This window comes from Desmodus rotundus, unplaced genomic scaffold (genome assembly GCF_022682495.2).
Source record: "Desmodus rotundus isolate HL8 unplaced genomic scaffold, HLdesRot8A.1 manual_scaffold_480, whole genome shotgun sequence".
Lineage (NCBI taxonomy): Eukaryota > Metazoa > Chordata > Mammalia > Chiroptera > Phyllostomidae > Desmodus > Desmodus rotundus.
The window spans coordinates 12,573-25,143 of record NW_026527567.1 but is presented as its reverse complement, the minus strand read 5'-3'; the positions used below and the strand labels follow the sequence as shown (position 1 = coordinate 25,143).

General features: G+C 36.2%; 1 protein-coding gene across 2 annotated transcripts; it reads left to right on the top strand.

Moving 5' to 3' along the window:
- Positions 1–211: 211 nt before the first annotated feature.
- LOC128780124 (WASH complex subunit 2C-like) lies at positions 212–12,335 on the top strand. 2 transcript variants are annotated; one of them, XM_053917923.2, is made up of 8 exons: positions 222–358; positions 2,732–2,905; positions 5,812–5,905; positions 6,664–6,725; positions 7,892–7,939; positions 9,553–9,663; positions 10,208–10,289; positions 10,934–12,335. In XM_053917923.2, exons 3-8 carry the CDS (start codon positions 5,863–5,865, stop codon positions 11,077–11,079), a joined length of 492 nt encoding a protein of 163 aa, XP_053773898.1. In that variant the 5' UTR covers positions 222–358; positions 2,732–2,905; positions 5,812–5,862; the 3' UTR covers positions 11,080–12,335. The 2 variants fall into 2 exon arrangements, with proteins under 2 accessions (XP_053773900.1, XP_053773898.1); XM_053917925.2 differs by lacking the exon at positions 7,892–7,939 and having other exon boundaries at positions 212–358.
- Positions 12,336–12,571: the final 236 nt, after the last annotated feature.

The following is a 12,571-nucleotide window of genomic DNA, read 5'->3' as shown; positions in this document are numbered from 1 at the left end:
ACTGTTTTTGTGACTCTTTGGTCAACAGTGAGATTGAACTTCCTTTCATGTCTCCTAGTCGGTTGTGTCTTCTTTTTTTTTTTTAAACTTAGTTTTTGGTGAATTGACTACCGATCTTTGGGGTTTTTTTGTCCCTGATTAGTGGCCTCAGCCATTTGTTAAGTAATTGTTTCTTCCTTGTCTTTATCATGTATTGAATTCATCCTTTTTTTTAATTGTATACTGAATTCTTTCATTGTGATTTATTCCAAATGATGTTTTGACCATTTAAAAATGAACTTGCTTCCATATTTAGCGTGTATATGATGAAGAAGTAGAGGAGCCGGTTCTCAAGGCTGAGGCAGAAAAAGCGGAACAGGTACTTGCATTATATTCCTTTTCTGTTGAGTTCCTGACTTAAGAGATGAAAAATGGTGGAGATTTGTAATGCGGCTGGCAGGGGATGGATATTGGGGAAATAGGGAAGACTGCTTCTGTTAGCCCAGTAATTAAACACTTTTACTTCTGAAATTTAGTATATTAAGAAATATATAGTAAAGTTTCTGCCTTCTGACTTAAGAATAGAGCCCAGTTCAACAGAGGTTTTCTGTAAAAAAAGGCCAGTCAGTAAATATTTTAGGTTTTGCTGGCCTCATTGGTCTGTCTCTTCTTAGTCTTTTTTCTTTTATTCATTTTCCTTTTTCCCCTTCCCTTAAAAAATATAAAAAGCATTTTTACATTGAGGACTATACAGCTACAGGCCAGAGGTTGGGCTGTAGTTTGTAAGTTCTTTGAAGACTTTTTAACCTAGCCTTTCTTGACCCCTTTGCTTCTTATTCCTACCAATTAAAGGTGACGATAAGATGAATGCTGGATAGACCACACACATTGGAGTGACTCCTAAGTGCTGCAGGATGTGTTAGTACAGAGGATGAAGATGGTGGAGTGAATGTTATTGACTCTAGGAAGATTGCAGGGAGCTGATGACGTGGGGAGATTGACCTTAGGAGGTTGCAGTCCTGTTGGGGTGACAGGATATATAGCATGTCAGAGCTCTATGGCTGCTGACTGTTACGAAAGTTCAGGTGTAAAAGAGCTCAGTTGGGTAAGATAGCAGAGAAAAGTTTCAAGCATGAGATGTTAGTTAGCTAAGGAAAGAAAGGCCAGATTTTAAGGCCATTTAGCAAGAAAGAGTGCCATAAGCTAAGGTTCCGAGTTAGGTGATGTACCTAGAATTTTATGAAGAGGAAGGTTAAAGAGGGAGGAGTGGAAGCTGGAGGACTTTATCCGGCTAAAGAGTTGAGGGGCAGCAGTTCCTACGTTTTCCCTCTCTGTGGCTTCCTGTATTATTCTTCCTGGGTTCTCACATCATAGGCCAAAGACTAGATAAATGTTCTTGACTCTCTAGCAGAAGTCATACCCTGTTCCTCCCACTCAGGAAAGCACAATGGGATATGACTGAGTTTATTATGAGAGTATCTTTGATTCAGCTCTAACTTATTTAAAAAATATAAATCACCTGAAAAAGTTGGTACTTTATCAGTAACTGTTACTTGTAATGTATGAAACTCTTGGACTAGGAAGGGATATTAGAAATGAGCTACAGTTCTCCCTATTTTCAGCCTTTTTAAAAAATAAATTTTTTTAATATTACTATTTTTTATAGTACTCAGGGATTTGCTAACTGTTTACATGCAGTAGTATCCTTACACCAAGACAAAGTTCAATTGCAAAGTAAAGGTATTTAGTGAACTATTTTCAAAAAGCTGTTACACATTTATTTCACAAACATTCCACATACTTAGTACAGTGTTACCTATTTAGAAGCAAGTGTATCAGATGCAACCAAACCAAAAAAGCTAAATTAGAAACACTTCCATATTTGAGATAAAAGTGTAAAATTCTTGTTGGATTTTCCCTTTCTGTCCCTCAAAACAACACTGTATGGTTTGGTTCTTTCTATAATTATGTATCACTTTCTAGAATATTTGTGAAGAGGGGGAATGACACTACATTTTTTTCAATATTTCTTACAATTGATAACATAGTTGAATGTATGAGGGACTGTCACTAAGAGCTGCTCTTTATTGTAGGAAATGGAGACCTGTGGACTATTTTCAGTAGATTGGTGTTTTAATACAGACTTTTGGGATGGGTAGGGTAGATTGTTCTTAGGGTGATGAACAGGGTAGATTAGAGATGAAACTGACCCTTTCTTGGTTTGAAACAAATTTATAAAATAGCTATAATTGTCCAATTATTATTTTTAACTAATTTAAAAATGATACCTCTGACTAGGATATTTTCTTCTAGGTTTTAATTCCTAAAATTGTCCACATCACCATTAATTAACCAAGGATAGTGGGATACAGTTATGATGAACCTAAAACTCTAGGCCCTTCACTCCTCTTGCAGCAGGGAAGTGAAGTGCGATTTGATGGCTTGTGATATGCCATTCATTGTTACTGTACTTTTACCTGAGTTATTTAGCTGAACCGTCATGCAGTAGTGTTTTGTTTTCATAGATGATAAATGTGGAGCTCTGGGACCTTTACTTTGATCCATGTCCTGAAAGTGATAAACTTGGGATTTAAACTTACTCCAAAGTCTGTGTTAAGGCATTCATCAGAGTCTGCGTTTTTAATTTAGATTTTTTTGGAGCATGAGTCTGGACGTTAGAGAACATTCACAGTGTTTTATTGTGGTGGTATCAATATATTGAAGATCCATGCTGAATGGTATTTTTTTGTAGGAGAAGACCCGGGAACAGAAAGAAGTAGATCTGATTCCTAAAGTTCAGGAGGCTGTGAACTATGGCTTACAAGTATTGGACAGTGCATTTGAACAACTAGATATAAAAGCAGGAAACTCAGACTCTGAGGAAGATGATGCTAATGAGCGGGTGGAACTAATCCTTGAACCAAAGGTAAAGACATGTAATTCAAATATTTATTGTTATACCTGTTGTGTTTTGGATACTTTTTTTGGGCACATAATTACTAAGACATGGACTTTACTTCTAGCAGGTGAACATGTCACTTAGCATTCTCGTATTGACTCCATCAGAAAAGCTTGCTTTGCACGAGCATTGATTGAATACTTACTAGGTCCAAGCCTGCATGCCAAGTTAGGGGAGCACAAAATTTCAGAGCATGGTTCCTACTCTCAAAATGCGTATTGAAGCATTACCAGACAGTGGGGGGAGAGGAGACATCTGTGAGAGTCACCATCATAAGTACCCTGAGAGAGGATTGACTTCGAAGCTGGGGAAATTATGGAAGAGATGAGACTTAAATTGGGTTTTGAAGATGAGAATACTCATGAAAGGTTGAGATTGTTAGGAACCCGAATTCTGTAGCTTGTATGCTAAGGGAGACTGCAGAAGCGTTGAAAGATATTTGGGTTCCTTTCAGGTTTTGGCTATTATGAAAAAAGCTGCTATGCATGTGCATGAACAGACCATTAGTCTAATAGGTATTTATTGCTTTACTGTTACTTTCTCAGATTGGCAAAGGAGACAATTGGGGCAACACCAGAGTCACTCAGACACAAAAAGTGGCTGTATTGCTTTTGAGAATTCTTGTGATACTCAAGTGCCCTACAAATTGAAACATGCCGCAAAAACAAACGCTTCTAGTCATTCATTTAGCTGTACATTTCTTTTTCAGTTTGAGCTTACAGCATCAGACCGAGTTGGGGCTGATCCTTTAGCACTGTTACACTTGCTGGCTTGTGTTTTTACTGTAAGGATTTAGAAGTTAGCAATGGAACCTGGGAAATGTATTCCCTGGGCCACACTTGTTAGTTTTTAAGTCACACACCATTTTCTCTGTTACAGGGGGACTTGGGAAGGCAGACAGCTGCATTATTACTTTCTTTTCTTTGCAATAAATTGGTTGCTGTTGTATCTTTAACCTTTCATTAACCTTCCCAAACTTTTCTGTTGTTGTATGAAACTTCAGCACTTTTCTCCCTTGCCCCCCAGGGTCTTTTCATAGAGAAGAGATATTGTGGCCAAAGAATCATACCTCTCAGAGGACAAGTCAGCTTTCCTCCAGCACTGGAGATGGGAGGTTGTCTAGGGATGGAGTGCTTTCTTGTCCTTAAGTTTTTAATGTGTGTGATGGGTGGGTCTCCAACATGTATTGTCATATGCACTGTCCCCTGCATTTCATTCTGATGTTTTATCATCTGGTCTTATTTTACCAACTTCACTTTTCTAAATTACAGTGTGAACCTCTAGGGGATCTTATTTTTTCTTTCTTGAGTTATTTTTTCTCACTGATAGGTTCACATCCATCTTTTAGACATTATGTTCATTATGTTGACTATAGGTATTTGCATAGTTGCCATTCTGGTTTTTTTTTTTGTTTGGCTTGTGTTTTATGTGCTCTCTTGCAGCCTTCTCCTTTGCTCCAATGCAGTGTGAAGGAGTCCTCGATTCCCTTTATGTGTGTGCCCTGTTTGTCTGTACCTCCTCCCTAAAACCTGGACATATCCACCTGCTTTCTCGTAGTTATATAAAAAACTATTTGGGTTATTTCCTCAGTGTGCTTCTCTCCAAATTTAGGACTCTTATTGAGGAATCTCAAAATTAATAGATGAATTGGTTGATTTTTGCATATCAGTGCTGCTTTTTAGGGGTGGAAGGTAGGACTAGGAGTCACCAAAGCTTGCTAGAATTTCTAATTTCTGAGTTCTTTAATTTTTAATTTTTTTAAATTTTAAATTATTTTATTGTTGTTCAATTACAGTTGTCTGCATTTTTCCCCCTCTACTCCCCCCAACCCCAGCCAAACCCACCTCCCTCCCTTTTTTCCACCCTCCCCCTTGGTTTTGTCCATGTGTCCTTTATAGTAGTTCCTGAAAACCCTTCCCTTCCATTGTCCCCTCCCCCCTGGTTATTGTTAGATTGTTCTTATTTCAATGTCTCTGGTTACATTTTGTTTGGTTTTTTCTTTTGTTGATTATGTTCCATTTAAAAGTGAGATCATATGGTATTTGTCCCTCACCGCCTGGCTTATTTCACTTAGCAATTCCACTGCTGGGATGATGTCCTAAGAGCCCTGAAACACCAATCCAAAAGAAACTATGCACCCCAATGTTCATAATTTCTGATTTCTTGGTCCTCCTCTTTTTGAACATGGTGCTGTGAAGTTGTGCCCCTTTCCCTGTTTGGTTACTGCTGGTAAATGTTTTATAGGCTTTTGCCACTTTTGTTAATATAACTTGGCACTTGTTTGATTCATCCTCATTTTGCCATGTATACCTAGAATTTGACTTTTTTAAAATCAAAATCAGTGTGTGTGTGTGTGTGGTTTTTTTTTTTGTTGGACTTTTAATCCTGCTGTGTTTCTTAGTCACTACTTTATTATTTTTTAGGATTTTAAAGTTAACTTAATAAGGATTTTTTTTAATTGTTGTTCAAGTACAGTTGTCTCCCTTTTACCCCTTCCACTCCCCCCTACCCCAGCCATCCCTACCTCCTGCCCTTGATCCTACCCCTTTTTGGCTTTGTCCATGTGTCCTTTATACATACATGTTCCTTGACGATCCTTCCCCCTTTTCCTCCTCTTATTCCCTCCCGCCTCCCCTCTGGTTACTGTCAGTTTGTTCTTTATTTCAATGTTTGTGTGTGGTTATATTTTGTTTGTTTGTTTGTTTTGTTGATTAGGTTCCACTTATAGGTGAGATCATATGGTATTTGTCTTTCAATCTACTTTTATTATGTAGTTTTGGGGGATACTCAGATGGAACAAGATATCAAATGGAAAGTTAATTTTATTTTTCAACCCAAATATTTAATGGCTTATTTTCTGACATTTTTTGCAGGATCTGTACATTGATCGTCCTTTACCTTATTTAATTGGGTCAAAGCTGTTCATGGAGCAAGAAGATGTAGGTCTTGGAGAGCTATCCAGTGAAGGTATACTTGGTACCAAATACTTTTATTACTTTTAATTTTTATATCTTAACTTTTTTATTTTAAAATTTTCTAATTTCAAACTTTACATTAATTTTGTAAGAATAGTATCAAGAACTCCCACATACCCTTTATCCAGCTTTCCCAGTTGTTAACATTTCACCATATTTGTTTTATCTTTTTCTCTCTCAATATATTTAATATTTTTTTTCTGAACCTGACAGACATCAAACAGATATTCTGTGTGTGTTTTGTAAGAAGAAGGACATTTCTCTTACATAGCCACACTAAAATGATCAAAGCCAGGAAATTTTACTGGACATGATACTACTAGCTAATCCTCAGTCACATTCATATTTTCCAGTTGTCTCAGTGATGTCCTTTTACAGTCACTTCTTTCCTCTGATCTAGGATATAATCCAGGATCACTCACTGCATTTAGTTGTCAAAAAACCCCCAAAACACTTGCTTTGCTTTTCACAACAATAACATTTTTGAAGAGTATAGGCCAATTTTTTTTGCTTTGTAATTAGTACACTTTTTTTTGGTAATTATTAAGTATCTTGAGGGGAGATACTTTGAGGCTATGTAAATATTTCATTCCTTGCTGTAGTGCAGATTCTTTTAATTCCAGTTAATGGTACAGATAGTTTTATCAACATTTCTGTGATGCTGATATGTGGTGGTTTATGGTTTTGAGAAGAAACTAATCATATTTTCTTATGAATATTGGTGGTAACCCTTATCTTTGTTCTAAATAGAAGGTTCAATAGGCAGTGACCGTGGTAGCATTGTGGACAGTGAAGAAGAGAATGAAGAGGAGGTAAGGACTGTTTAGTGTGTCCAGGTCATGAATGGCAGGAAACTTAGGATGTGTTTAGCAGACTAAGTAAATACATGTTTGTGAATTAGCAATCTATTTTCATAAATCTTTTAACAGTGATAGAAGCCATTTTCTGAAGTTTTTCTCTTGGGATTGGATTTCCTTATTGTTTGGGGAATTAATAGGGGATTAAAGGAAAACTACTTTAATCTCTTATTACCGTTTCTCTCCTTCCATCTCCCCACCAAATCCTCTTTTCACTAATATATTTGGAGGGGGACAGCTTAGGTATTTTGGTGGGATCTCTTCCTGAGATACAGTCTCTGAGTAAGTTCTGTCTTTGAATAATTCTAGGAAAAATGTGTCCAGATTTGAAACTTTTCTTACAAAACCTTCTAAACCGGAAAAATACTTAAAGCATCCACTTATGTTTTAGCTTTGTTGCTGCCACTACCATCTTCATGTCCAGCATATAATCTGACTCCTTGCTCTAGGGACTCAGGGTCTGTGGACCTTGACCGCTGTTGTATCTGGCTTTGTTCCTTTAGATGGAATATTTGTTATTGCAAAGAATAGAGACATTTGAGCATGGATTTCTAAAAGGAGATAGGATTGTATGCTTATACTCCTTTTTTCTCTCATCCTCTTTCCCTGCTCTCTTTTAGCCAGCCCTCCAAACACAACACCTAATAGTAGGAAATAAGTTTTCCTTAAATAACCTCCCTATAACTGGGTCATTAGTGAATCCTTTGCTTTTAGCCATTAATATAAGTCTTTATGTAATTGCTGGTGGAAAATACTGATGTTCCCTTCTTGGGCCTGATGAATCACCCTGTTTAAAAGGGAATTTAAACAGTAGAGTCTAAAAAGTAAAATAACACAAATCAACTTTGGATAATTAAGTTAATCAAATGTGCAACTCTTACTTCAAATTCAATAGTCAGAGAGACATGAACAAATTGTTAAAGATATTTTGATTAACCCCAAAATGTTACATGTGAAGTGGAATAGTCCTTGGTGATACAGCCAGTTGTCATTGATACTTGAGGTGACCAAGTAATCAGTACAGAGACTAAGTGTTGATGAGCTCCAAAGGCTTAGAGTCAAAATTTACTGTGCTTCTGAGTAAAGCCTCTATTAACAACAGAGCCTTTTCCCCCCTAAAGGAGTCAGATGAAGATTTTGCCAATCATAGTGACAGTGGTCAAAACCAGGTAAGGCCCATGTGTTAAAGTGATAGCATATATACTAAATAGATAGTAAAATAACTTTTGAACAACTTACTTGAAAATAAGGATTTATTCATATTTACAACTATTTTTCCTTCAAGCATTTCATATTTTTAGGCTAATTTCTCGTATATATTTTTAAAATTTTACTTTATGTTTTATGTTAATTTTTCTTAGGGAAAAAAAGAAGTAAAAAACAAAATTAGGAAGAGAGCCTCTCAAAGAAGGCCCAGTTACCCAAACTGAATTCCTTTTCCCTGTTTTAAAATTTAACAGTATAGCAGTAACATGAACACTCAAAAGACGAAAATCTTCTATTCTTACTGTTTTTGTATCATTGTCTTAGTTTTTCAATATCCTTCTAAGGATATATTCTTTTTGTAAAATATACATAATTTATTTTTTGCTGTTTTATATTAATATAAATGTTTCTTTGTTCTTGTCATTTTAAATAGTCTTTGTAATTTGCTTTGTAAAACTATGTTTTTAAGCACATTAATATCTGACGCTGTCATGGTCTGTAAATGTGTATGGAAAATAGTTTATTTTCAGCACTTTATTTTTGAGATAATGATGTATTCACTATTTTCATACATAAAAATCATTTGCTTATGTGAACTGTTTCCTTAGGCATAAGTGGTGTAGAGTTACAGTAAAGGCTGTTGATGGACATTCTGGATTACACATCCCGCATAACAATTTTTCTGCAGCCTCATCAGCACTGGGATTATGATTTTTGCTACCATAATATATGTACAGCCATATATAGAGATTGTCCCAGTTTGCATTTGTTTCCTAATTGAGAAATATTTTTTCATAAAAGTTTTCAACTGTCAAATTAAGGATTTAGTACTTTTTGCTTGGTAGTTGTATTTTCCCAGTTGAATTCACAAATGTGGTTAGTCTCTATAATTTTAATGATCAAGTCACATTTTTTTCTATGGAATTTACTATTAAGATCTATAAATTAAGTTTTTCAAACAATACAGTATAGTGATTAAAAGCACTGGCATAACCATTTGTTTGTATTGTTAAAGATAGACTGGTTTTGTGTACCATAGCTAACCTCAGAGTTCTAAAGATTTTAGCATGGTGCCTGGCAGACTGTCAGCCATCAGTCTTCATCTTCTCACACTCTCCAGAGGTAACTGGTGTTATGTTCTGTGAGTGTACACATCCAAGCGTTTTTCTTTGTTTTTACAAGTATATCTGTGCCTGTGGAGATAATGTAGGGATGAGGGGGGTGCAGAGTATCATACTCGGTTTATCATTCAGTTTTTTCACCTGATGCTTTGGATATCTCTTTAATTGTTATAGCTTATTTTTTAAAAACTATTAGTATTCTTATTAAGATAAGATGATACTTATTTAGTTTAATCATTTCTGTAGTGATGGATGTTTTTAGTATTTCATTTTGCTGTTATATTCTTGTGCTAAAAATAAATCTTGTATATTATTTGTTCTGACATATGTACTGATTTATAACTTTTGCTTCATTTAACAAATAGTTACCATTTTGCCTAAAGGCTAAGTAGCAGTATTTCTTTTTTAGCTCGATGATCTTATCTAATAGTTCTAATCTGGTGGTTTATACCCAGCACACTGAACAAATGAGTGATGAAGAAGAGGATGATGATGGTTGTGACATTTTCGCTGACTCTGGGAAGGAGGAGGAAGATATTGAGGACATTGAAGAAAATACTAGACCTGTAAGAAACAATATAGTTACTATTTCTTGGCAAAGTATAGAAATGGTACCTAAAACTCATTCCAGTTATTGTCATTTATAAATGTAACCATCTTATATCATATTTGTATTTTCATTTACTTTTGAAACTAATGGTTGAGCATTCCAACTTGCCTTTCAAATGTCACTTTTTCTCTTTCAAATGTTACAATTTTACAAGTCAGATGATTCAAAATATATTCAGTTTCAGAATTTTAAGACCTTTAATACTTCTCCTCCTCCCCCGACCCCAAGGACTTAATGATAATTTTCTTATGTAGCTCTTTGAAATGTAAAAAAATAAAATAAAATATGGAGCATCTCCCTTAGGAGGAACACCCTTATGAGTCCCGTTTCTCAGGTGATCTGTATACAGGGAGCATATGTTTAAATTCATTTAGTTAAACCCTGTTTTCTCATTTCAATTTCTGTATAATTATTTACAAAATTTGGTAAGGTATTCAAAAGTAAACTGTACTAGTTTGTATGTTACAAAAAGTGATTCTTTTGGTCTCTTCTGCCTGTAGAAAAGACCCACAACCTTTGCCGATGAGCTGGCTGCTCGGATCAAAGGGGATGCCACAAGGCAGATGGGAGAGGAACAAAGAGGTACACCCCGTGCCCCCTAAGATAAGTTAACACTGTGGTGGTGGGGAAGTGCAGAACCCTGCTGGGCTTCCTGAGGGCAGTTCCCTGTTTAATTTTACTCAGTCATGAGAGACTTGTGTTGTACTTCTTCCTTTTGGTTTATAGACTCTGATAACTGAACACTGTGGAGGGGGGCCACAGTGTTTTGGGGGGCCAAAAATGCACATTTATACATTTATATAACATTGTATATGCAATTTCAGGGAATTAATGGATACCTCAGAGAAACATGGGCCCCAGATTAAGAATCACTGGCTCAATATTTACCCCTATATCTTTACTAAATGAAAACATTCTGTACAATGTATTCTACAGAGTGGTATATGATTCAATAGAGTGGAAATATGTAAGGATTATTCTTTCAGCAGGCATAGCCTTGATAGGCACATGACCCTGATATGTAAATTGAAACTTTTTGCTTAAAAAGAGGCACTTTTGAGCGTCTGATACGGTAAAGCACTGACTGAAGGGCTCAGGTGGAGCAGAGATACAAAGGTAAATGGCTTGCTCTGAGCTTAGGAGCCGTGAGGATGGCAGACACATATGTAAAATATCAGATAAATACTAATCATACGGAATGTGGTTAAATCTGTGACATTTTCAAGGCTTATCTCCCGGAACAAAACCTCAGAAGATGTTGAAAGAGAAGAAGGAAAGGAAAACTTCAGATGGTAGGTCTTGTCCCTTGATTCTGTTTTTTATTTTTTTAACTGACTCTAGGTTCTTTATTTTATGTTTTTCTTTTCATTAAATTTAGTGGGGTAAGATTGGTTCATAAGATTATATAGGTTTCAAGTGTACAGTTTTATAATACATCATCTGCATATTGCATTGTGTGTGCACCCACCAGCCAAAATCAAACCTTGTGTGCCATATATTTGACTTTCTTTACCCTTTACTAACCCCCACCCAACTTCCTTCTGGTAACCGCCATACTATTGTCTGTGTCTATGAGTTTTTGTTTGTTTTTCTTGTTGGTTCATTTGTTGCTTTCAGTTTTATATTCCCTATACAAGTGAAATCATGTCGTTCTTAATTTTTCTGTCATACTTATTTGGTTTAGCATGATATCTCAGGATTCTTCGATGTTTTTGCAAATGGCAGTATCTCATCTTTTCTTACAGCTGAGTAGTATTCCATAGTATATACGTATCACGTCTTTATCCAGTCATCTATCAAAGGACACTTTGGTTGTTTCCATCTCTTGGCCTTTGGTGTTTCCATGTATTGGCCACCATTAATAATGCTGCAGTGAACTTAGGGGTGCATTTATTGTTGTGAATAAATGTTCTCAAATTTTTCGGGTAGATACCCAGAAGAGAGGTTGCTGGGTCATATGGTAACTATTCTTAGTTTTTTGAGAACCCTACACACTGTTTTCCATAGTGGCTGTTCCAGTTTACATTCCTACCATCAGTGAATGAGTGTTGCTTTATCATTTTTTAAAAAATTGAAATAAACTTCTATTTTTAAATTACATTTTATTGATTATGCTATGACAGTTGTCCTGATTCTTTCCTCTTTGCCCTCCACCACTGAGCACCCACTACTTCTCAAGCAGTCCCTACACCATTGTTCATATCTATGGTTCATGTGTTTAAGTTCTTTGGCTACTCCATTTCCTATACTGTCTGTTACATCTCCATGGCTCTTCTGTGACTACCTATTTGTACTTTTTTTTTTAAAATATATTTATTGATTATGCTATTACAGTTGTCCCATTTCCCCCCTCCCTCACTCCACTCCATCATGCCCACCCCCTCCCTCCCACATTCCCCCCCTGTAGTTCATGTCCATGGGTCATACTTATAAGTTCTTTGGCTTCTACATTTCCTAAACTATTCTTACCTTCCCCCTGTCTATTTTCCATCTATCATTTATGCTACTTATTCTCTGTACTTCCCCCCCTCCCCCTCCCACTCCCCTGTTGATAACCCTCCATGTGATCTTCAGTTCTGTGGTTCTGTTCCTGTTCTAGTTGTTTGCCTAGTTTGCTCTTGTTTTTGTTTTAGGTGTGGTGGTTAATAACTGTGAGTTTGCTGTCATTTTTACTGTTCATATTTTTTATCTTCTTTTCCTTAGATAAGTCCCTTTAACATTTCATATAATAAGGGCTTGGTGATGATGAACTCCTTTAACTTGACCTTATCTGAGAAGCACTTTATCTTCCCTTCCATTCTAAATGATAGCTTTGCTGGATAGAGTAATCTTGGGTTTAGGCCCTTGCCTTTCATGACTTTGAA